Source organism: Sorex fumeus, unplaced genomic scaffold (assembly GCF_029834395.1).
Source record: "Sorex fumeus unplaced genomic scaffold, SorFum_2.1 ptg000161l, whole genome shotgun sequence".
Classification (NCBI taxonomy): Eukaryota; Metazoa; Chordata; class Mammalia; order Eulipotyphla; family Soricidae; genus Sorex; species Sorex fumeus.
In genome coordinates, this window is record NW_026606218.1 from 956,926 (window position 1) to 982,500 (window position 25,575).

The 25,575-nt window shown below is 50.5% G+C and overlaps 1 protein-coding gene across 1 annotated transcript in view; it reads left to right on the forward strand.

Annotated features, from left to right (window-relative positions):
- CEP350 (centrosomal protein 350) overlaps positions 1-25,575 on the forward strand; it is a 93,626-nt gene that overhangs the window by 44,084 nt on the left and 23,967 nt on the right. The window contains exons 12-27 of the mRNA XM_056107323.1: positions 769-1,835; positions 2,553-2,703; positions 3,440-3,606; positions 4,175-4,361; positions 5,527-5,741; positions 6,981-7,144; positions 8,109-8,219; positions 9,065-9,205; positions 10,070-10,206; positions 11,028-11,138; positions 12,412-12,581; positions 14,282-14,478; positions 18,136-18,320; positions 19,151-19,238; positions 20,360-20,506; positions 22,564-22,721. Coding sequence (XP_055963298.1) covers positions 769-1,835; positions 2,553-2,703; positions 3,440-3,606; positions 4,175-4,361; positions 5,527-5,741; positions 6,981-7,144; positions 8,109-8,219; positions 9,065-9,205; positions 10,070-10,206; positions 11,028-11,138; positions 12,412-12,581; positions 14,282-14,478; positions 18,136-18,320; positions 19,151-19,238; positions 20,360-20,506; positions 22,564-22,721 — 3,396 coding nt within the window. The remainder of the gene's footprint in view (positions 1-768; positions 1,836-2,552; positions 2,704-3,439; positions 3,607-4,174; positions 4,362-5,526; positions 5,742-6,980; positions 7,145-8,108; positions 8,220-9,064; positions 9,206-10,069; positions 10,207-11,027; positions 11,139-12,411; positions 12,582-14,281; positions 14,479-18,135; positions 18,321-19,150; positions 19,239-20,359; positions 20,507-22,563; positions 22,722-25,575) is intronic.

Genomic DNA, 25,575 nt, shown 5'->3' on the forward strand with positions numbered 1-25,575 from the left:
CGTATGGTACTCTGAGCCCTGCCAAGAGTGATCCCTGATCTCAGAGTCAAGAGTAAATCCTGAGCACCACGGGGTATGGTCCCCAAACTAAAAAAAAGTTTAGAATAATGTATAATATGTTTGTGTAAATAGTTGACAGTCTGAAGCGTTTCTCTTTATATTGCATTATTTTTCACGGACAGGAGGCAGCCAGTATTGTCTGCAGAATTGTGCCTGCAGCTTTAAAGCGACTTTAATTAGTAGCTTTCAAAAAATACGTCTTGGGGCCGGAGCTGTAATACAATGGGTAGGGCATTTGCCTTGCACAAAGCCAACCCGGGTTCAATCTCTGGCACCCCATATGGTCGCCTGAACCCCTCCAGAAGTGATTCCTGAGTGCAGAGCCAGAAGTAGCCCTGAGCATCACTGGGTGTGACCCCCAAAGACCAAAATAAAGCAGGGGAAAAATACAGTGTCTTAGTTGAAGAATGCAGCTTGCAGAACAATATAGTAAGAGCATTTTTTTTGGGGGGGGGTCACACCCGGCGATGCACAGGGGCTATTCCTGGCTCATGCACTCAGGAATTACTCCTGGCGGTGCTCAGGGGACCATATGGGATGCTGGGAATCGAACCCCAGTTGGCTGCATGCAAGGCGGCCTACTCGCTGTGCTATCGCTTTAGCCGCTGGATCTGCTTTGATAATGGCAAGAAACCTTAACTTTTAATAACTGACAGCTTCCCTGTGAGTTGTTGCGGTTTACTGACGTTTCGTGCCTTTTGTCTGCAGAAGGGACGTGGTGGAATCCACATGGGTGCAGCCTGACAGATTGAGTCCCCGAGGTCTCCAGCCGCAGCCGCAGGCCCCGCCTCTCACCAGCGCGGCCGGAAGTTTACTCTCTCAACTCCTGAATCTGGAGCATGTTGGAATCTCGCATCAGGATCTTGAATCTATTTTCCCAACCAGGAAAACTCCCAACGTGGCTTCAGGACAATTGACTTTTCTGCCTCAACCGTACGTGACCTCACCAGCTGCTGTTCCCGATGCCTTGCTCAAACCGAGTGCCAGCCAGTACAAGAGCAAACTGGACCGAATCGAAGCCCTGAAGCTCACAGCCGCCTCCCTGTCCAGCAGGATCGAAAGCGAAGCCAAGAAACTAGCCGGCGCCAACATCAACTATGGGTCCGTGTGGAACTCCGACGCCGACGTCCATCCACCGCCCCACGAGGCTGGACCGTGGGCCAAGCCTCCTAGTCCGCCGGTCAAAGAGGACGCCGAGGACGTCTTCTCCGCCCGAATCCAGAAGATGCTGGGAACCTGTGTGTCTCACGCGACGTTCGATGACGACCTCCCGGGCGTGGGCAACCTCAGCGAATTCAAAAAACTTCCAGAGATGATCCGACCTCACAGCGCCATATCGAACTTCCGAATCCGATCTCCCACCCCCAAGGCAGAGGGGCTGCTGGCCCAGCTGTGTAAGAGGTCAGCGGACTCTTCCGGCTCCGAAGTGCCAACTTCCTCCCAAGACAAGACCAGACGGTCCCTTGGTTCCAGCACAGAGTCTGTCAGTGAGGGGCTGCTGCTTAGCGAGGGGGGTCTCTCGGAAGAAGAGGGGAGCCCCACGGGACGGCCACCTCTGAAGGTGGCCGAGATCCTGAAGGAGAAGGAATTCTGTGCCGGGGAACGGAATGCTTATGACCCTATCAAAGAGTTTCAGAAGGAAGCTGAGAAGTTCTTACCACTCTTTGGTCAGCTGGCTGGCAGATCGAGCCCAGGACCGTGGGAAGAACTGGCCAAGGGAAGTCCGCATAGTGTCATTAATATTTTCACAAAGTCCTACCAGTTCCATGGCAAAGGTGAGAGAAAAAAAGGGAGCCTCCCTGAGCTTCTAGACCCAGACCATAAATCAGTCCAGGACAGTGTTTCTGCAGGGATTGTGTGTAAGGACAGTGGGGACTTCTCTTTTTTTTTTTTCTTTTTGGGTCACACCCAGCAATGCTCAGGGGTTCCTCCTGGAACTGCACTCAGGAATCACTCCTGGCTGTGCTCGGGGGACCCTATGGGATGCTGGGAATCAAAACCGGGTTGGCCGTGTGCAAGGCAAACGCCATACCCGCTGAGCTATCTCTCCAGCCCCCAGTGGGGACTTCCCTTTTTCCTTGCTTGGCATCGTTTAAACTCTTCGCAGCCTTCCACTAGATTTTTAGGAGTTGGGACTGAGTGAGATTGAGCAGGAGATCCAGGTTCGATCCCCGGTCTCACCTCAGCTACGGAGCCTCACAGCGGGTGGACTCCCCAGTGTTGCCAGGCGTGGCCGGGAAATCCCCAGCATCACACTGTACCCCCAGCCCCAGGGGTTGGGAATCACTGGGCGGGGCCTCTGGGCTTCCTGGGAGGTTGGTCCCCAGGTTCTCCCCCGCCCATCCCCCCAAAAAAGATAAGTTGAAAAGAGCAATGCTGGAAGCAAAGAAGGGCGTCCTAACCCGTGTTGGGCCATCCATACTGTGGGATGCTTGGCCGCCAGTTCTTTTGACTCTTCGATCCAAAACGCGTCCACTCATTCCTTGGGACAGGTCTGGAGGACAGGCTGGAAAGAGGAGCATCGGGCTCTCGGCTGGAGCACGCTGCGGCCTCCCCACCCAGCAGCGCATCCTACGAAGATGACTTTGTCTCGTCCTCGGGGAATGAGACTCTGACGGACCGAAAATCAACTCTGGAGCCTAAGTAAGGGCGTGCCGACGGCGTGGCCCACACTCCCGAGGCGGAAGGCAGCCGTGCAGTGAGGGTTGTCTGCCCGGCAGGCGTGTGGCACGGGCTTGCCCTGTCCACGTCAGGGCTTCGGGACACTGCACCTACTCAGAGTGGGCCGGGCCGCAGGGGCTTGAATCCTGCTTCTCCCAGGTGCCTGCAGCCCCTCGGGGTCCTTAGCCAAGAAATAGCAGCAGCCTCGTGGCATTGAGTAGCTATTGGGGCCTCCCGTGTGATTGATGGAATAGAACTCAGAGTCCGAGTGACTCTCGGGGGGGGGGATGGAGGGACCACTCCCGGAGGTTGGGGGGGGGGGTCCTATAAGAGCAAGAGGCCCTGACTCTGTGCCCCCAGCGCTTTTGTTTGTTATTTTTGCTTTTTGGGCCCCACCCAGAATTGCTCAGGGGTTACTCCTGGTTCTGCACTCAGGAATCACTCCTGGTAGTGCTCAGGGGACCCTAAGGGATGCCAGGGATTAAACTCAGTTCTGCCCTGTGCAAGGCAAACTCCCTTCCCTCTGTGCTGTTGCTCTGGCCCCTGTTTTTGTATAATAATGGATATTGAATTAAAATTTCAATAGCACAGTGGTCACAGAATCCACTTAGAGGCGTTGATCATGTTAACTGATAGCTGTGGGGGCTTCTCTGCTGGGTGGTCTCGTGCCCTGCTCCTGTGGGTGCTGTTTCTCTGATGATGGTGCATGTGTTGGCAGCGTTGGCAGCAGCCTCGGTGTCCCGGAGGAACATTCCAGCAGGAAGTCGGCCTATGACCCCTCCTCTCTGGACCTCACCTCCCTGCCTTCGTCCGGGGTCCCGTCAGCTGCGTCCTCGCGTTCATCGTCCTCGAAAGGGAAGAAGGTGAAGAAGGAGAAAACGGAGTGTAAGCAGAATCCCGCGCCGTGCTCGGAGCTCCTACCCCATGCCCTTCATTGGCTGCGACACTTACTTTCATTTTTGTTTTTTTTGTTTTTTGGATCACACCCAGTGATGCTCAGGGCTGACTCCTGGCTCTGTGCTCAGGAATCGCTCCTGGTGCTGCTCGGGGGACCCTATGGGATGCCAGGAATCGAACCCGGGTCAGCCATGGCCAGGCAATCGACCTCCCCGCTGTGCTATCGCTTCGGCCCCTGTGGCACTTACTGTTTCGGTTTATTCGCGACCCCGTTCCCTTATTGTCGCTGTGGCTGTGGGTCTCGCACACGTGGCTTTGGGGCTCACTGGGGTTGGGACACTGGGCAGGGGCCCTCCATGGGGGTCACACTCCTTGGATCGTGCTCAAACCCATTTGCCAGTCGCACGTCCCATTCGCGATGTTCGGGCATCCCTGGGAAGTCCTTCCTGGCCCTGAGCGCTGGGCACGCACTGTCCGGTTACTGGCACCTGACCCAAGGGTCAGCGTTCGGCTGGAGGCTCCCGAGCGTCAGCTCAGCAGGCCGTCGGCTTTTCAGGGCGGGAGTCACTCTCCGGAAGTGTCCCGAGTTCTGTCCCCGCTGAGGAACGGCTGCATTCTGGTGCAGAGCGCGGCTCTCCCCGAGGGAGCAAGTCAGGGGCCAACAGCAGACTCTCAGCCAGAGGCCACGAGCAAGCCCCAGACTCTGACAACACTCTGGAGGAGCTCTCCGGGCACACGCTGAGGTAAGGCAGTCGATATTCTTGGATAATAACGGACATCGAATTCAAATTCCAATAGCACAATGATCACAGAGTCCACTTAGAGTTGTTGTACTTTGAAATAGACTGCCATGTTGCATGTACTTGTAGTCTGTATATTTTAGAGAGGATGGATACAAGCCCTCCCCTGCAGCCCTGACACTCAAAGTCTCTCCCTCTCTCCGCCCCTCTCTGTTCTCTGTCTCTGTGTCTCCTGTTGTTTCTTTGACCAAGCCCCTATCATCAGGAGGGTGCTTGGAGTCTGTGACCTCCAGAGATTGATTCTAACAACTCAGCTCCTCTGCACAAGTAGTTTGTTTCCTTTGTTTTCATGTGTGCTTCTGTGTCCTGCCCTCTTTCAGCAAAAACCTTCTGCTTTTTTTTTTTCCTTGCTCTTTGGGTCACACCTGGTGTTTCCTCCTGGCTCTGCACTCAGGAATCACTCCTGGCAGTGCTCAGGGGACCATATGGGGTACCAGGAATTGAATCCACGTTGGCCGCATGTAAGGCGAGCGTCCTCCCTGCTGGACTATTGCTCCAACCCCATTTTTTTTTCCTTTTTTTTTAACATCGCTTGTGATGCACTTAGACTGTTGCTTACAAATCACCTTAAGTGACTGCTTTTCATCATGAAAATACTTTGTTCATCACTGCCTTCTGCTCAGTTTTTGTCCTGGGTAGTCTTAAGTTAAAAAGAAAAATTACTTTATGAAATAAAATTTAAATTATTTTTGTTTTAAAACGTTTTTGAGTATAATTATCACGTCCAATCATGTTTAATGCTTTTCTGTTCTGCATAATGCATCCTTGCTAGCCAGTTGTTTTTCAGTTTCTTTGTGGGTGTTTTTTGAATTCCGAAAACTTAAAGATGAGTCTATTGACGAAATGACAAAGTTAAGAGTTCTAAAATAGAATAGCCAAACAAAGTTGATAAATGCTTCGTGCTGTATAGTTTAGACCATGGGTTTTTTGGTTGTTGTTTTGGCTTTTGGGGGGCCACACATAATGACTCTGTTATGTAAGTGCCCAGATCACAGTTTTAGAAACGAATGTTGATAGGGTGATGCGTGCTGCCTTGTGAAGTGATTCTCTAGTTCTTGAAGTGGTTTTCCTTTCTTTCATAATGTCCTTATAACACAAAACTCTCCAGTGTTTCATCAGACAAGGGACGGTCTCAGAAAACTCCGACTTCTCCCCTATCTCCAAGCTCCCAAAAACTCCTTCAGTTCGACCTCCCTGGAACATCCTTAGAAAGATCGAGATCGTCGGTGATGATGCCGTCCGCCTCCTCAGGGCTCGGTCCTGCTGCTGCCTTCCCGGATCTGGCGGGCAGCAGAGCAGCGTCAGAAAAGGCGCCCTCACCAGGCAAGTCTCGAGCTGGGGGCTGCTGCTGGCCATTGTTCCCTCCACTCCCTTTCCTCTGGCCCTCGGGAAGTGTTTCACTTGAGCATGACTTTTTTTTTTTTTTGGCTTTTTGGGTCACACCCAGTGATGCACAGGGGTTAGTCCTGATTCTGCACTCAGGAACCACTCCTGGCGATGCTCAGAGGACCCTATGGGATGCTGGGAATCAAATCCGGGTCTGCCGTGTGCAAGGCCAACGCCCTCCCCGCTGTGCTATCACTCCAGCCCCATGAGTGTGATTCTGGTCGAAAGCGTTGAACACGGTGCAGGAAGCAAACATGGAAAAGCATGAGAGAAATTCTGTGGGGGTTTTCTTGAATGCTGTGTGCCCACGTGCATGCCTGAATGTCTGTAAATGTAGCATGTGTGGATGTGTACACATATACATACACATGACGTAGCGTAAAGTAGGGGCGAGAGAAGGTATGGGGGCTAAGGTGGGCAGCTGACCTGGATACTATTCTGGACTCCCCATATGGTCCCCAAACACTGCCAGGAGTTATCCCTAAGCACTGAGCTTGGAACAGCCCCTGACCACCACTGGTAAGATCAAAACACCAAAAACAACCCCCACTTCCTTCCAAAAAAACTTCATAGAAATCACTGTCTTTCCTGCAGATCGCTGACTTTTCTAGTTTAGACTCAAAACAAACCGTTTAGGAAATGGAGCTGTCAATATATGTCAAAATATTTGAACCTTTGTTTTTGGGCTGGAGCAATAGCACAGCAGCAGGATGTTTGCCTTGTGCGTAGCCAGCCTGGGTTTGGGAATCGAGCCGGGTTCAAGTCCTCTGCCCCTCTCGGAGAGCCCAGCAAGCTACTGAGAGTATCTCGCCTGCACAGTAAATCCTGGCAAGCTACCCGTGATGTAATCAATATGCAAAACACAGTAACAACAAGTCTCAAAATGGAGATGTTACTGGGTCCGCTCAAGCAAATCGATGACAACGGGAGGAGAGTGACAGTGACAGTGTTTTTTGGAGGTTTTGTTTTGTTTTGTTTTCTCTTTGGGTCACACCAGGTGATGCTCAGGAATGACTCCTGGCTCTGCACTCAAGAATCATTCCAGGCATTGCTCGGGGGACCCTGTAGGACGCCAGGGATCGAACCCTGGTCAGCTGCATGCCAGGCAAACGCACTTCCCGCAGTGCTATGGCTCCCGCCCACATCCTGAGCCTTTGACACTTGTCTGCCCTCCAGGTTCTCAGCGCTTTTCTCCTGCCGGCCTCCAGCACCGCATGGCCGCCGAGCTCAGCTATCTGAGTGCCATTGAGGAGTCCGTGCGCCACCTGACAGATGTCGAGCGGGTCCGTGGCGTGTCACTGGCTCAGCAGGAGAGCGTGTCCCTGGCGCAGATCATCAAGGTATTTGTGGAGTTTTCCTCTGTAGCTTTCAGTGGCGTTGGGGTTCCCCCCATTTTCTTTTGATTAAAATAACCACGGTGGGGGGTGGGTGATTGGTGGGGGGAAGCCAACTCTGACGGTGGCTGTGGGGTTAGAACACTGTAGGAGATAGATATCGTGAACAGTATGGAAGTCACAGCATTGCAGTAACATTTGGAAAACATCACAAATCAGTAAACGAATTTGGGGAAAAAACAGAGATCAGCTTTCACGCGTGAAGTAGCAGGAGTCTGCTCTCCAGCGGCTCTGCATCACTCTGTGAGAGCGGATGGGGGGAGAGAGGAGGGCAGCTGGGCACATGCAAGCAGGTACCCAGCCTGGCTGTGGGCCCTGGCACAAGGCGGCCTCCCGAACATCGCCGTGGTTATCCTTGGATGCCCCCACGCACTGCTTGTGTGTCCTGGCTGATTTTTTTTTCTTTTTGGATCACACCCAGCCTGCTCAGGGCGGGGTTCCTCCTGGCTCTGCACTCAGGAATCACTTCTGGAGGTTCTTGGGGGACCCTATGGGATGCCGGGGATCAAACACGGGTCGGCCATGTGCAAGGCAAACGCCCTCCCCACCGTACTGTCGCTCTGGCCCCTGGCTGATTCTTGAGGCCTGTGCATGCAACACCTTCTTGGTCAGGTCCGTTTGGCTGAGTGTGTCTGCGAGGGGCCTCGGAGACCCCAGTGGCATGGGAAAATACTGAAAGGAAACAGCAGATGCCTCTTGTCAGAAAGGCAATTCTCGAAGGATTCACTTCTCATGTTTTTCCGTGTTTTTTTTTTTTTTTTGATGACAGAAAACACGTTGATTAAACTTAAGTTTTCAAATGCAGTGCCTGGGGTCGAACCCAGGGCCTCGTCCTCACCAGGCAAGAGCATACTCCAGACCCTGTTGAATGATTCTGCCGATTAATGGTCGCTCTTCTCTTGTTTCGAAGGCCCAGCAGCAGCGCCATGAGAGGGACCTGGCCCTTCTGAAGCTGAAGGCCGAGCAGGAGGCCCTTGCGTGTCAGCGACAGCTGGAAGAGACGCGGAGTCGCGCTGCTCAGGTGCCACTGCCCACCGCCACTTTGTCATGCCAGCCTGAAGTCGTGTCTTTGCAACAACTCCAGTATTTCTTAATTTGCTTTTGGGTCGCACCCGGCGATGCTCAGGGGTTCCTCCTGGCTCTGCACTCAGGAATTACTCCTGGCGGTGCTCGGGGGACCCTATGGGATGTCGGGGATCGAACCCAGGTCGGCCGCGTGCAAGGCAAACGCCCTTCCCACTGTGCTATCGCTCCAGCCAACAACAACTCCAGTATTTCAATGTAGCGTTTTGCGTGTTTGAGGAGTTAAAAAGAGGGCAATAGCGTTTCATGAACTCGGCTACATGGGTTCATTTCTGGCGAAACCACTAGAAGTTGAGCCCAGGGACTTGGCACTGGGCAAGTCATTTGGTGACTGTACAGGATCCTGTGAAATCAGGCCTCACGCCGGAAGTGGGAATGGAGGGTCTTGGTGGTCACCTGAAATCACAGTCCAGGGGTAGCACCCTGAACCCCAGCACTGATTTTACAAGGCTTCAGATTTTAGCCTGTAGAGCTTGAGACACGATCCAGATCTTTTTCAAGTGTGGTTGGTTTTTATCTATGTTGGGTCCAAGCCAGCAGTGTGCAGGGCTTACTTACTCCTGGCTCTGCACCCAGGAATCACTCTTGGTGGAGTTCGGGAGACCCTATGGGATGCCGGGGGTTGAACCTGGGTGGGTCGTGTGCGTAGTGAGCGCCCTCCCCGCTGGACTATCTTTCCGGACCCTTAAGTGTTGTTTTGAGAGTTGGCAGATCCATCAACTTTCTTTGACTTGGGCGAGGAGGGATTAGACGTGGTTTCTCCGTTTGCGTCTCCTCCCGCAGGCCCACTCGGAGTCCTTGCAGCAGGTGGTCAGGTCCCAGAGGGAGGCGGCCGAGGTGCTGCAGGAGGCCACCAGTAAGATGGCCGCTCAGCAGACGGAGACGGCTCGGCTCACCACCGATGCAGCCCGCCACATCTGTGAGGTGAGCATCACACCGGGAGTCCAGCCCGGGGCCGGGCGCTGGGCAAGTCACTTGGTTGTTGGACTGATCCTGAGTTTCAGCAGCAGCCTTCGGGGACAGGCACCCCCTGGGGAAAACCGAGGCAGCGTTTATGGCGTGTGTTGGCGTGGGAGTAAGACAGAGGAATGTGATCAACTCCATTTTCTTGTTATTGTTGGGTTCACACCCGGTGGTGTTGGAGGGGCTTTGGAGGTGCCATGTCACACGGGGGATGAAGTCCAGGCCACGCCCCGTGCAGGACACATGCTGACTTGAGCCAGCTGGCAGGCCCCTCTGTGCATTTTGTTTTCACCCTGAGCAACACTCGTTCTTACCCAAGACTTGGATGGGAACTTGTGACCGAGGTGGCGCCTTTAGGGACATTTAGGACTTAACAGACCATGGCTCATTTTATTTTATTTTATTTTGCTATTTGAGTCACGCCCGGCGATGCTCAGGGGTTGCTCCTGGCTCTGCATTCAGGAATTACTCCTGGAGGTGCTTGGAGGACCCTATGAAATGCTGGGAATCGAACCTGGGTTGTCTGCGTGCAAGGCAAATGCCCTCCCCACTGTGCTATTGCTCCAGCCCCTCCGTGGCTCATTTTAGGACTTGAAGCTTTTCCGTGTGATTCGTCCTTTTTTCCCATCTGAGCGGAATCTGAGAAAGCATGGGGTCCAAATCTTTGTAGAAAGTTGTTGAGACTCAGAGTCCAGACGACGGACTCCGTGCTTTCTCGATGACTCACTCGCTGCCACCTGCTGTGTCCAGGGCTCTGTGCCCCCCGCAGTCCCTGTACTGTCCTCATGTTCACATCTGCTCTCACCACTGTGTGTTTGCATTTAGATGGCGGAGTTGACCCGGACGCACATCGCGGGGGCCATCAGTGCCTCGGGCGCGCCCCTGGCCATGCTGTATGACCACCAGCGGCACCACCCTTCAGACATGGCCAGGCAGCTGCGGGCCAGAGCCGAAACGGATAGGTGAGCACCCTCATGCACGGGCATGGATAGGATCCTGCCCATGGGCATGGATAGGACCCCGCACTCGGGCACAGATAGGATCTCATGCATGGGCACAGATAGAACCTTACACACATTAAAGCTTTTAGAAGCTTTTCTAGAAGCACTAAATACTACTAGCGAATTTTGTTTTTGTTTTTTTTCTGGGGCCCCACCAGAGGTGCTCAGGATTTACTCCTGGCTGTGCCCCTCAGGGATTACTCCTGGCAGTAATATGTGGTCCTGAGGATTGAACTCTAGTCAGGTGTATGCAAGGCAAACACCCTACCTGCTGTTCTGGCCCAACCGAGTATTTTTTAGGCAGGATGAAATGATAAGATCATATTTTTGTGGGGTTTTTTTCTTTTTCTTTTTTTTTTTTAAATCAGTTTGACCTTTAATTCATGTGTTTAATTTGGTGGTGGGGCGGGGGAGTTGGGCCATACTGGCTGTGCTCAGTGCTTAATCCTGGCTGTGTGCTCAGGGACTGCTGAGACTCAGGGGACCCTGTGGGGTGCCAGGGATCGAACCCAGATCAGCTGAGTGGACTATCTCTGTAGACTCAATTCTAATTTTTTTGGTTCATATTTCTTGAAATTGGGAGTGGTTATGTTTATTTCTTATAGAAGATAAGTTAGTTTTAGTTCTTTTCTGTGGTTGAATCCCTTTCCTCAGGGATTTTGTAACCGGTTCGTCATGGTATCTGTACTATAAAGATAGTTCCTTAATGATCAGGAGTATTAAAATTTCATATTTGTGACTTCAGATGCTTACTCAGTCTTCCTTTCCTTTTCCATCTATAGGAAAAATCAGTCCGTTTCACTTGCTCAGAGTAAGGAAGACACCTTTGACTCAAAGCACCCGAAGTTTGACAGCTACTCCGAGTCTCACAGATACAAGCATCGTGACCGCAGGTAGGGGCAGCGAGCAAGTGGCCGAGGCATTGCTCAGTCGTAATCCTGTTTCTTTACATAAATGGTGTGTTTCTCCAAGTGAAATAGTTCTGGCGTTGAGCTGGCAGTGTAGTTCAGTGTGGTGTGTGTGTGTGTGTGTGTGTGTGTGTTTTCCTGCGTTCAGTCCCCAGCACTGGCTTTTCCTTATTTAATGAGCAAGTGTACAGAACAGTCACGCCAATAAATAATGTGCTGCTTTCTCAGCGGACTTTATTGTATAATTCCCTGGGACCCCAATTGTATAAGCTCTGCATGCTTTTCTCAGAGTACATTATCTTCAGAGCAACCTCCCACGACAGGCAGATCATCCTTGTAGCTGAGCCCCCGGGGTTCAGTCGGGATGCCGAGCTCCCCCTGGCCACACAGAGTGTCACACCCGGGCACTGACCCGCTTTATCTGGCTCCAAGCCTGTGTGACTGCTTGTGGGATGCTGACATCTGCGTTTCTTTTTTTTTCTTTTCTTTTTTTTTTTGTTTTTTGGGTCACACCCAACGATGCACAGGGGTTACGCCTGGCTCTTCACTCAGGAATTACTCCTGGCGGTGCTCGGGGGACCCTATGGGATGTTGGGAATCGAACCCGGGTCGGCCGCGTGCCAGGCGAACGCCCTCCCTGCTGGGCTATCACTCCAGCCCCATCTGTGTTTCTTGATGTTCCCCTGTGTTTTAATATCACCATTGCAAGATAAGATTGTCATTAGTATCTGTATAGAAGCAGCACAGTTTCCAGTTTGGGTTCCATTCTTAAGTGAGAAGGTTCTCGATGCTACTTTGAGCATTCTTTGAAGTTCTGGCTACCTCCACTGTCAAAATGTTGTAACACCTCAGTAAGACAGAAAATCCCGAGAATGCAGAACTTCGCAGTAGTGACTGAGTACTACTACCTACTGTGTCTGCAGACACTGTAATAATTGTCCTTTATGGGGCTGGAGGGATAGGACAGCAGGTAGGACACTTGCCTTGCACACGGCCGACCTGGGTTCAGTCTCCAGCACCCCATACGGTCCCCCAAGCCTCACCGGGAGTGATCCCTGATCATTCCGAGCCAGGAATGAGCCCTGAGCACTGCTGGTTGTGGCCCCCCAACAAAAGCAAATTCTCATTTCCCCTTGACTCACTTCCTGGATTGAACGGGGGTGACTGCTGCCGAACCCTCAACAGCCTCCTCATCCTTCAGCCTGTCCCCATGCTCGGAACCACTGACCTTCACTCTGTCTTTGCTCTGCGTCAACAGAAGTAGCAGTGACAGCAGCCGCCAGGACAGTCCCTCGGCTCTGTCCTCCAGGGACAGTGAGCAGAAGCGCCACGCCGAGAAGCTGGAGAGCTCCATTGAGGAGCAGGCCCCGACCGCCGTGGACGACTCCCTGCAAAGTGACAGCGTCCCGTCCCTGCCTGAGGAGAAAGGTCACTTCCTCGTGTCCGTGTGTGTCTCATGGGCACAGGTGTCGGGAGATGCCCAGAGCCCAAGGGGGAGCCGTGGCTGAGCTAGTCGGTGCCGTGAGGCCCTGGTGAATGTGTGTCCACGCTCATGTGGCTCAGTGCTGGTCACCTGGGCCCGTCTTTGATGTCAGCGTGTATCACGGGCCCAGGAGAGCCAGAACTTAATCGAGGAGAGCCTGTGCATAAAAGCTCCACCCTCCCGCAAAAAAATCACCTTTGTTCTGTGCCAGTAATGTAACAGAATCATAACAACCCATATGATTGGAGCTTTTAAACAGTTAATAGGGATATGCTTCTTGATAGTGATTATGTCAGATGTAATAGCCCAGATAGAAATTGGCTGCAGTACTTTCAGTCATCAACAAATCATGTATAAGAAGAGAACAAAGAATTAGACCCTTTAAGATAGTAGAGGGCGCGGGTGCACATTGGGGTTATGGGGGCTGGAGAGATACACAGCGGGTAGGGCGTTTGCCTTGCACACGACCGACCCAGGTTTGATTTTCAGCATCCCATATGGTCCCCAGAGCACCGCCAGGAGTAACTCCTGAGTGCAGAGCCAGGAGTAACCCCTGTGTATCGCCGGGTGTGACCCAAAAAGCAAAATAATAATAATAATAATAATAATATCTATATCGAGCTTATAAATAAGTAAATGGATATTGGATGGTGAGATCCTGGTTTGTCGGTATTGAAGAGAGATGGTGCCCAATTAGAGTCGGTGCATCAGTCCTGTGTGGATGCAGATGGGTTTGGGAGTAGTTGTGTGGATGTCCTTATCTTTGAGCCTGTGTGTGTTGTGCACACGTGCATGTGGGCATGCATGTCTGTCCACACGGGTTACTGCATTCACATTCTCACCTCGTGTCTGCCAAGAGAGGGAAGAGGCAGCTATTCCACAGTTACAACCAAAGGCAGCGGGTACCTCTTCTTTACGGCTTCTGAAGGTTCTCGAATGGCTCTGCCGGGGAACTGACCAATTCTAGAACATAGGAAAAAAACCTGGAGTAGTCACAGTACTAGAACATGAAGGTGTTTGAGAGAATCAAGCGTGTAAGAGATCGTAGAAGCACACAGCACCCAACCCAGAAGTCATCTTTTTTTTTTGGGGGGGGGGTCAGTCACACCCAGCAATACTCGGGGGGTTACTCGTAGCTCTGCACTTAGGAATTACTCCTGACGGTGCGCAGGGAACCATATGGGTTGCTGGGGATCAAACCCATGTTGGCCACGTGCAAGACAAATGCCCTACCCACTGTACTGTTGCTCCGGCCCCCAGAAGTCGTCTTTTAAGTTCTAAAATTAGTTTTTGCTTGCTAGTAATTATAAGCATTTTTGGGGTCACCTATATGTCATTGTAGAATGTCTGATGATGGCCGTTTTTTATTTTTATATAGTGACAGTGTTTTCTGATTGATTTCATAAAAGCATGTTATGCCGGAGTACAGCACTCTTACACATGTGTGCTAGTGTTTTTTTTAGATATTTTTAGAGTTTTCTTTTTAGAGTGGAAATAGAACTTTATTGTTCCATACTTGTGAATTGCTTGCAGTCTATTTTAGGATTTTTATGTTAGATTGTCCCATAAGAAGAGGCAGAATGACCATACACTACACATGGCAGCTTCGAACACTGAAAAACTCTTCTTTGCCCTGATCTCTTAGATTCAACTTCAATCGCAACAGAGTATTCCCTGAAGTTTGACGAGTCCATGACAGAGGATGAAATAGAGGAGAAGTCCTTCCGGTCTCTGTTACCTTCCGAGAGCCATCGCCGATTCAACATGGAAAAGAAAAGAGGCCAGCACGATGACTCGGACGAAGAGACGTCCCCTGAGAAGACGACCCCATCTTCTTCCAAGGTGTGTGACGTGTCCTGCAGGGCTGCCTCCCTCCAGGGCACCAGGAGACTTTGTCGGGGCCTGCTGGGCTGGGATGGGGACAGGGACCACGTGATGTGTGGGACCCACGGAGACGTCTCATACTTCCCCTCGCTTGTCTGTTCCCAGAGTGGTTTTCCCAAGATAGTGATTTTAGCTGGGGATTCTTTTCTTTCTTTTTTTTTTTTTTTGTTTGGTTTTTTGGTTTTTGCGCCAAACCCAGCAATGTTCAGGGATAACTCCTGGTTCTGCACACAGGAAGGAATTACTCCTGGAGGGCTCAGGGGACCATATGAGATGCTGAGGATCAAACCCAGAGGGTCAACTGTGTGTAAGGCAAGTGCCTTACCAGTCCCAGAGTGGGTGGGTGGAGGTTTTTTTTTTTCCTGTGTATGCTTTTGTTCAGTTTGTTTTGGGGTCACACCCGACGATACTCAGGGGTTACTCCTGGCTCTGCACTCAGGGATCACTCCTGGCAGTGTTCAGGGGAACCATATGAGATGCTGGGAATCAAACCCAGAGGGTCACCTGTGTGCAAGGCAAGTGCCCTACCACCTGTACTATTGCTCCAGTCCTGGGATGGGTGAGTGGGGGGGTTTGTTTTGTGCTATTGTTCAGGTGTTTTTTTTGGGGGGGTCACACCCGATGATGCTCAGGGGTTACTCCTGGCTCTGCACTCAGGAATCACTCCTGGCAGTGGTCAGGGGAACCATAGAGATGCCAGGGATCAAAACCCAGGTTGACCACATTCCAGTGTCTGTACTTTCACTCCAGCTCCAGGTCTGGGTTTTTGTTTTTGTGTCCTGTAAGATTTGGCTGTGCTTCCCTGTTCGAAGACATGCAGGCTTCAGAATGACGCATGAGACCTTTGAGGAGCTGAGCCATGGTGCTCTGTTCGCTTTCTCACTTGCTTCACTCATGGAACATGTTCTTCCATTTTAAAAGATGCATTTGATTAAATTGCAAGACTTTTGGGTCACAAGGACTAAGTTTCCTCTGTTCTGTACCCGGCAATGGTACCCAGCCAGTAGTAGTGGTTTGGTCAAAATTTACTGGCAAATAAATGCTGCCACTTCTCGGGGCCTATTTTTGAAGACTGTTCTCTTAGCATCACCAGCAGGGTTTTGTTTTATTTTTTAATTTTTTAATTTTTTTTTTTTTTTGCCTTTTGGGTCACACCCGGCAATGCACAGGGGTTATTCCTGGCTCTGCACTCAGGAATTACTCCTGGCGGCGCTCAGGGGACCATATGGGATGCTGAGAATCGAACTCAGGTCAGCTGCGTGCAAGGCAAACACCCTACCCGTTGTGCTATTGCTCCAGCCCCATTATTTTTTTTTTATATTAATTTATTTATTTATTGAATCACCATGGGAAAGGTTACAAAGCTTTCAGGTTTAGGTCTCAGTCATGCAAATATCAAGCACATTTCCCTTTACCAAAACTTATTTTTTACCATGAAGAACCCCAATAAAACCCCACCCCCCACCCCTCCCAGTCCCTGTGGGGCAGATGAATTCTAGTTAACACTCTATCTGCTTTGATTAGATTCATTGTTTCAATAAAAGATTCACCACTATTATTTAGAGTTTACCAACCCCCCCAAATCAGACATGCTGACAAAGCATTGTGAAGTGATTTGCTGTCTACAGCTGGGTTCAAGAATTATATGTTGGTTTTGGATTTCTGCTATTTTACTTATTGACCCTGGAAGTATTTCTACTGAAAGTCAGATAGTTAAGAAATTGGTTTCTGTGCTCTGGAGTTGTGGCCGTGCTGGAGAGCCGCTAGTGGGGGGCAACTGGTGGCCTCGGTAGGGCGTGAAGGGCGGACCGAAATGCCCCCCTTCCCATGAGGTTTTAGTTGCCCCCAGTCCCCCGGCTCATACCTGCTGTCCACAAGGCTCCCATGTGGCCACCATCTTTCTTTCCAGAGAGGAGAAGGCGACTGGGGCAACACCCTTTCCCCTCCGGACAGACCTGATGGCCTGGATTAACGCATAGTCCGTTCACTTTTCTGCTCCAAGCTGCCGGGTTCTGCATTAAGTCCTTGTGCTTCTGGGGCCGTGGCCGTGCTGGAGAGCCGCTCGTGGGGGGAAACTGGTGACCTCGGTAGGGCGTGAAGGACGGACTGGAATGCCCCCCTTCCCATGAGGTTTTAGTCACCCCCACACCCCCCGCTCATACCTGCTCTCCACAAGGCTCCCATGTGGCCGCCATCTTTCTTTCCAGAGAGGAGAAGGCGACTGGGGCAACACCCTTTCCCCTCCGGACAGACCTGATGGCCTGGATTAACGCATAGTCCGTTCACTTTTCTGCTCCAAGCTGCCGGGTTCTGCATTAAGTCCTTGTGCTTCTGGGGCCGTGGCCGTGCTGGAGAGCCGCTCGTGGGGGGAAACTGGTGACCTCGGTAGGGCGTGAAGGACGGACTGGAACGTCCCCCTTCCCATGAGGTTTTAGTCGCCCCCACACCCCCCGCTCATACCTGCTGTCCACAAGGCTCCCATGTGGCCGCCATCTTTCTTTCCAGAGAGGAGAAGGCGACTGGGGCAACACCCTTTCCCCTCCGGACAGACCTGATGGCCTGGATTAACGCATAGTCCGTTCACTTTTCTGCTCCAAGCTGCCGGGTTCTGCATTAAGTCCTTGTGCTTCTGGGGCCGTGGCCGTGCTGGAGAGCCGCTCGTGGGGGGAAACTGGTGACCTCGGTAGGGCGTGAAGGACGGACTGGAATGCCCCCCTTCCCATGAGGTTTTAGTCACCCCCACACCCCCAGCTCATACCTGCTGTCCACAAGGCTCCCATGTGGCCGCCATCTTTCTTTCCAGAGAGGAGAAGGCGACTGGGGCAACACCCTTTCCCCTCCGGACAGACCTGATGGCCTGGATTAACGCATAGTCCGTTCACTTTTCTGCTCCAAGCTGCCGGGTTCTGCATTAAGTCCTTGTGCTTCTGGGGCCGTGGCCGTGCTGGAGAGCCGCTCGTGGGGGGAAACTGGTGACCTCGGTAGGGCGTGAAGGACGGACTGGAACGTCCCCCTTCCCATGATGTTTTAGTCGCCCTCACACCCCCCGCTCATACCTGCTGTCCACAAGGCTCCCATGTGGCCGCCATCTTTCTTTCCAGAGAGGAGAAGGCGACTGGGGCAACACCCTTTCCCCTCCGGACAGACCTGATGGCCTGGATTAACGCATAGTCCGTTCACTTTTCTGCTCCAAGCTGTCGGGTTCTGCATTAAGTCCTTGTGCTTCTGGGGCTGTGGCCATGCTGGAGAGCCGCTCGTGGGGGGCAACTGGTGACCCCATTATTTTATTTTTTTAAAGAATAGATTTATTTATTTTGGTTTTGGGGGTCACACCCAACAGTTGTCAGGACTTACTCCTGGCAGTGCTTGAGGGACCATATGGGATTCTGGGACTCAAATCTGGGTTGGCCGCATGCAAGGCAAATGCCCTCCCTGCTGTTCTTTCTCTCTGGCCCCAATAAGAATTATTTTTATAAATGCATTTCTTTTTGAGATTATTAAGCTCCATAAAGGTCCGTTGGTGGTGAATCTGACATGCGTTCTCTGTTTCAGGAGCTGGACGTGCCATCCGTAAGGCCCGTTGGTGGTGAATCTGAAGTGCATTCTCTGTTTCAGGAGCTGAGCATGCCGTTCTCGGGCGGACAGGACAGCTTTTCTAAATTCACCATGGAGATGGTCCGCCAGTACATGAAGGAAGAGGAAATGAGGGCCGCTCACCAGTCTTCACTGCTGCGTCTGCGTGAGAAGGCCCTGAAGGAAAAAACCAAGGCTGAACTAGCCTGGCTAGAGCACCAGAAAAAGTGAGTTCTCTCGATGAACGTGGGTTTTATTCTTCGGCTCTTCCTTTCGTCAAAGGAAATGCTTGCTTGCCTTTTTGCAAAGGATCAATCGCAGCCCTCACATTTGCACGGTGTTCTCCAGCTAGACGCAGGAACCATACTTCATTTTTTGTTGCTTTCGAGAACTTCTACCCATACATTTTCTTTGCATTTTGCTTTGATTTTTTTTTTTAAGTTTACTCTTAATTTGTTTGAGTCTCATATTGGCAATTTTAGGAGCTGAGTTGGTTGCTTTATTATTGTAAATTCCTTAAAGCTCTTTGGTCTTTAAAGGACAAAGACCAGAGTAGCGTGGGGAACGTCTGTTCCATTGGCCATTTAAAGCAGGTGGTCTGGCTCTTGTATATGCTAGGCTAGTGGTAGCGATGGCTTGTGATCATTGTCGGTGGCCATGAACGAGGATAAAAAATATCCAAATTTCTGTCCTTGGCAGAAAAAAGCTTTCCTATCCCGGTCTAGAGTCTCGCTACTTGAACAGTGGGTTATGTCCTGTGACTTCTAAAAACTTGATAAAAAATACATTTCTCTATGATTTATAATCAGTAAATGTTTAGTTTTTTGTCTAAAGGATCACAAGGAAAGATTTTTAAAAGTCTCAAGTTTACATATATTTAATTTCTTGGTTTTAGGAATTGTTGCAAACAACTGCTGTTTTTCAGCTTTGAAAGTTTATACTGAAAATGTTATATTGATTTAGAAAAAAATGGTTTGTTTTTTTTTGGGGTTTCATAATTCTTGACATTAGAATCAAAATAGAATCTCATCTTTGTCTCCCTGGGAAATATTTTCAGACATCTCCGAGACAAAGGAGAAGATGATAAAATGCCCCCACTCCGGAAGAAACAGCGGGGTTTGCTCTTAAGACTGCAGCAAGAAAAGGTAAGTTAGGAAATACATTCCTTTAAGAGAGTGTCCTGGGGTGGAGAGAAAGAACAGTGGCGAGAGCGCTTGCCTTGACCCAGGTTTGATCCCCGGCATCACATATGGTCCCCAGAATAACTCCTGAGCGCAGAGCCAGGACTAACCCCTAAGCATCACCAGGTGTGGCCCAAATACCCCACCGTGCTTGTGTTATCTATTATTTTGCCTCAATTCTTTTTTCTTATTACTGCCTTCGATGAAATTTTGTTGGCACACACAATTGTATATGCCCGTACTACTGTATTTACAGGGGTTGCCTAATAACTGCTGTGTTTCTCCTAAATTAGAATTGTGCGTTATTGCTAATTTAAATACTGTCCAGTTAAGGCCTGCCTTCATGTAATACACAAAATTTTTAACAGTCCTTTGAAGTGAATGTGTTATTAATATTCTGTGATGTCTCATACAAGGCAAGGCAGCTATCACTAAGCTACATCCCTAGCCTCTGAAAAGCATTTTTTAGAAAGTAAGATCTGGGGCTGGAGTAATAGCGCAGCAGGTAGGGTGTTTGCCTTGCACACTGCCGACCGGGGTTCAATTCCCAGCATGCCATATAGTCCCCCGAGCACTGCCAGGAGTAATTCCTGAGTGCATGAGCCAGGAGTAACCCCTGTGCATCACCGGGTGTGACCCAAAAAGCAAAAAAATAAATAAAAAATAAATACAAGTAAGATCCTTGTAGAAGAGTTTTGTGGAGTGAGTGCACGTTAAAATATTTTAAAATAATGGAATTTTATGACTCCCCCCCCCCCCCACTGTTAATCTTTTCAAGGTTATTTTCTCTTGAAATACAGTACACACATTGGTATATGCAATCTGATTTTCTTTTTAAAATATGACTTAGGGGGCCAGGGCAGGTAGGGCGTTTGCCTTGCACAGGGCTTACCCAAGTTTGATCCCCGGTATCCCATATGGTCCCCCAAGCACCGCAAGGAGTAATTCCTGACTACAGAGCCAGGAGTAACCCCTGTGCATTGCTGGGTGTGACCCAAAAAGGAAAAAAAATTAATAAAATAAGAATAAAATGTGATTTTGGACTTCTCTCATAGCACTCTCTGTCCTAACTCCTTCCCCCGTAGGCAGAAATCAAACGTCTCCAAGAAGCCAACAAGGCGGCTCGGAAGGAGAGACAGCTGATTCTCAAGCAGCAGGAGGAGATCGAGAGGATCCGGCAGACCACCATCAAGCTGCAGGAGAAGCTCAAGTCCGCGGGGGACAAGAAATTGGTGAGTCCTGTGACATTACTGTGACTTGGTTTCTGCCTTTAGGATCTGTTCAAGCCTCCTTTTCCTGTGGGGCAGAGGGCGTGGGCACACCTGGCTCAGCTGGCTCTGTCCTCAGGAGTGACCCCTGGCAGTCCTCAGCGATGGCTCAGTGGCAGACAAGGGGGCCAGAGGGAGAAAATCCAAACAAAGTCTGGGGCAGGCACACATCTGGATTTGTCAAGACCTGTCTGGACTCCCTAAATCAGCTCCTACCCTGGCTTTCCCCTTAGGACCTTTCTCAAGCAGGTGACTTTATGGTCCCAGGGCCCTGGACCAGAGCCTGCAGGCCACGTCCTCCACCACTGGCCCAGCATTTTCCCCTTTCTCTTGATTTTGGGCCATTTTGCACCCAGCAGTGCTCAGGCCTCACTCCTGGCTTGGGCTCAGGGACCATTATTGCTGGCAAGGCTCAGGAGACCTTGTAGGAGGCCAGGGGTGGACCAACGTCCGCCTCATGCAGTCAGGTGACTTCCCCACTGTCCTATCTCTGCCCCCATCTGGCCCAGCATTTTTCTTCTTCCAGTTCATGACCTAGTCATCCGCTGTGACCCATGTGGCTGTCTCCCATGTGGCAGTCCCCCATCATGTGGAGCCTCTGGTTGTCCCTGGGCCGTGTGCACCTCTGTCCATCCAGGCTTAGGGTTCCCTGCAAGAGTGCTCCCATCGGCATTCTCACTATTCCTGGGGCCGGCTCCCTCCATGGGCACCTTCTTCCCGGCTCCGTTCTGACGCTCCACCCTAGCCCGCTGCCTCTCCTCCGAGGCTGCCAAGGCACAGACCTTACTCCATCCCACCTTCTGGTTTCCAGACTGAATCACTCAGGAAGGAGAGAGGCAAGCTCGTTCTCACCTGTCTTCCCAAAAAGTCAGAAGAAGAAATGACCTGCCCAGCTTGTTCACGTGTACGTTTTGCTTATTCCAAAACAGCATATTGTGGCCTGGAGTGAGTGCAGCAGCGGGGAGGGCGCTTGCCTTCGCTGGCCAACCTGAGTCCCAGACGTGACACCCCAAAGGGTTCCTCAGGCTGGGCAGAGAGGCAGCCCTGAGCACCGCCAGATGTAGCCCAAACTCAAGAAAAGAAATACATACTGCTTGAAACCGCTGCTTCCAAAGTTTAACCAGCCTGTGCTTTTTTGGTTTATGAACAGACTATTTTCCCCTGGGAAATACCTAAAGAAAATATCCCATCCCTGGGTGTAACTAAACTAGTTGTATGTGGTTCCTTCCTGCTTTGGATCCTTGGATATATTATGTACAGTATATGTTGGAAACGTTTTGTACAGTATACTGTAACTTCGTATTCCTTTTGGACAGTTTTACTTTAAAAATTAGAGACTACTGGGGCCAGGAGGGGTAGTACAGCAGGAAGGGCATTTGCCTTGCACACCCCCCACCTGGGTTCCATCCCCTGGCATCCCGTAGGGTCCCCCGAGCACTGCCAAGAGTAATTTCTGTGGGCTGAGCCAGGAGTAACCCCTGAGCGTCACTGAGTGTGAGCCAAAAAAAAAAAAATAGAGACTACTTAGGTACAGATTGCCAGTAGCGGGAATATTTTATCTTCAAACAATATTTATAAGACATTATAAATGGTTTTTATAAACACTCATAAACATTATAAAGCTGACCTGAAGGAACTATTTTTTTTTTCTTTTTGGGTCACACCCAGCGATGCTCAGGGGTTCCTCCTAGCTCTGCACTCAGGATTTACTCCTGGCGGTGCTCGGGGGATCCTGTGGGATGCAGGGATCAAACCCAGGTCGGGCACGTGCAAAGGAAACACCCTCCCCGCTGTGCTATCGCTCCAGCCCCTGAAGGAACTATTTAACACGATGCTCCTGGGGCTGAGACTTGCGTGATCAAACCACATTCAGGTGTGAGTGTCCAGTGGTCAGCCCCTTGTCCACATGCTGAAGTACAGAGCCATTCCTCTCCTTTCCGAGTGATTAGAATGTGAACAGAACGGCTCCAAGACCTTCCATCCCAGTGAGATCGTCACGCTCTGCCCCTTGGTGCTTGCAGGACTCTCCCAGCGATGAGGATCTGCGGGATAACAAAGAGGCCAGCCCGGGCCCGACGGACCTGGAGACCCGCAGCCCGTCCCCCATCTCCATCTCCAGCAGTGAGACCAGCAGCATCATGCAGAAGCTTAAGAAGATGCGGAGCCGCATGGATGAAAAGTAATTCCTTTCTATCAATACCTCCAGTGTCCTCAGCAGCGCGTCACGGTTAGGTTGTCTCAGGGTCCCGTTGAGCGCTTCGGTTGGGTCACACGCTCAGCCTGGCAGTCAGTTAACGGTCGATTTTTATTCATAAAACAAGTGTTCTCATTTTTAAGTAGCTAGATTTTTGGATCTAGAATACCAGAGTCATCTTCAGACGTGCCCCTCCGTCTTCTCTTCTGTTTTATTAAACGTTCCATTTCAGCCTTAGGAGTTGCCCTCTGACGCCAGAGGCTGAAACTCTCCTGGGTTCTAAGGGCTTCTGAGTCTGAAGAATTTCTAAGTGTTCTTTTTAAAGACCCTTCCTTTGACGGAGCAGGCGAGTGTGGGAGAACCTTACAAACCTTCTACCACTGAGCTGCATTCCCCTAGCCTCTTTTCTTTGGGGGGTCACACCCAGCAATGCACAGGGGCTACTCCTGGCTCTGCACTCAGGAATTGTTCCTGGTGGTGCTCGGGAATGCTGGGAATCAAACCCAGGTTGGCCAAGTGCAAAACAAATGCCCTCTCTGCTGTGCTATCACTCCAGCCCCCTCCCCCCAGCTTCTTTAAGGAAATGTCACTCCAGGGACCAGTGCCAGAGTCCAGCCAGAAGCCACCCGGGATCCCCTCTCCCTGGGACTGGCTGCCAGAAACCCCAACACCTCCGTTAGGGGTCAATTAGATATTTACAATTGTGTAAATACTTCATTTGGATGATTCTGGTAGGGTAGACTCTTCAGGGCTGTTTCAAATAGAAATGGGTAGGAATGGAAAATGGACTCAGAAAGCTTTCTCACTTTCCTGACCAAATCTTCCAATCATTTTACTAACGTTCTCACTTCATGGATATTTGAATTCTAAATACTCTGTTCCCATTGTTCCCATTGTCGTAATTGGACATTTTCCATCTGCTCAGAATGTCCTTCAGGAGTAAATACTGGAAGGAAGACCCCCCAGGTTAATCCTCACATTGATTTTTTTTTTTTTTTTTTGCTTTTAGAGCCATTAAGAGGCCATTGCCGGCCTCTGTGATAACAGTGTAATCATTGAGTCACATCTGTGGGAGAAGCTGACAGTCCTTGTCTGTGAGATTAGGTCACTGCTCTGGTGCTTGTTCCAGGCTTGGTAAAGCTTCACTTCACAGTCACAGGCCTGGGAGTGGCTCTCTGGGACTCCTGCCTCTCTCAGCTGAGGCCGCTTGGCTTAGAAACAGAAAGGAATCAAAAGCATTTTTAATGATCACGTAGTTACCCAGATAAACTTGGCATTGCCTTTGGCTATTTTCAGCAATACTGTCTTACCATTGTTGAAAAATATTACTGTAAGCAGTAAAGTAAAGTAAAGGCCCTCCCGTTGATCGTCGATTTGCTCGAGCGGGCCCAGTAACGTCTCCATTGGAGACTTTGTTGTTACTGTGTCTGGCATATCGAATACTCTCGGTAGCTTGCCGGGCTCTCCGAAAAGGTAAAGGCCCTCCCGTTGATCGTCGATTTGCTCCAGCGGGCCCAGTAACGTCTCCATTGGAGACTTTGTTGTTACTGTGTCTGGCATATCGAATACTCTCGGTAGCTTGCCGGGCTCTCCGAGAGGGGCGGAGGAATCGAACTCGGGTCGGCCATGCTGGCCGCTTGTAAGGCGAACGCCCTACCGCTGTGCTATCGCAAATTTTTAAAAATTCAGATTAGTTAAAAAAAAATTCAAATTTTGTATCATGGCGTTAAGTTAGAAATATTGTTTTCTTAGAGAAGTCTCTTAATTGTTTAGTCAATGAGTAAATCCTGATAATGCGCTTTTCTCCCTCCCTAGATAAGGAAGAGGTCCCTTGCCTCACCTTACTTGAGCCAGGCAGTTTTAAGTACTAGAATAGATTGTGTTGTAGGAATAAGTACTAGACTGAGTTATTTTAGCTCAGTGTTATTCATAGATAATCTCATTTATCATCTTTAAATTTTGGGGGGGGGGCTGGGTTTGTGTCACACCCAGCGATGCTCAGGGCTTACTCCTGGCTCTGCATTAGGAATCACTCCTGGCAGTGCATGGAGGAATCGCATGGGATGCAGGGGTTCAAACCCATGTGGGGCTCGTGCAAGGCAAGAGCCTTCCCTCATGTCCTATCTCTCCAGACCCCAGAATCTAATGATTTTAAACTGAAAGTTGGATTTGAGATTGGGAACATTGAACTCGTTCCAATGATCAGTTCACAAGCCATTGGAACACAGTCTCCAGCTCATTTATGCCTCTTTGTTTAATACTGTGCTGATAATTTAAGGCATCTGAGGAGGTTCGGGAGTGGAGAAAGGAAGAACTATAAAAGGCTGAAGCTGAACTGTCTTGCACCAGCTCAGGGTTGGGGACTCTCAGTGCTCACCACTCACCCGCGTCGAAGCAGAACTCTGCTCTGTGGGCCGAAGGCTCCCGTGAATTAAGTCAGTAGCTCTTCCTTAAGCCTCAGAGTTCTGTTTCCAGCAAGGACATCGAGGGGCCGGAGTCATAACACAGCGGGAGGGTGTTGCCTCGCACATGCTCGACCCAGGTTCCATCCCTGGTACCCCATACGGTCCCCTGATCACGGCCAGGAGTGATTCCTGAGCACAGAGCCAGGAGGAACCCCTGGGCATCACCGGGTGTGGCCCAAAAGGCCAAAATAAATACAAACTACGTGATGATTTAGTTATCTCAGTAGAAACTAACCCTTCTAAATACTACTAGATCCAAATGTTCATAATACAGTGTGTAGCGACACAGCACAGAGTGCAGAATGCAAATGAGTTTGCAAATGAGTTCAAAATGGGTGTGAGTTTATTGTTTGGGTACGCCAGAAGGATTTCAT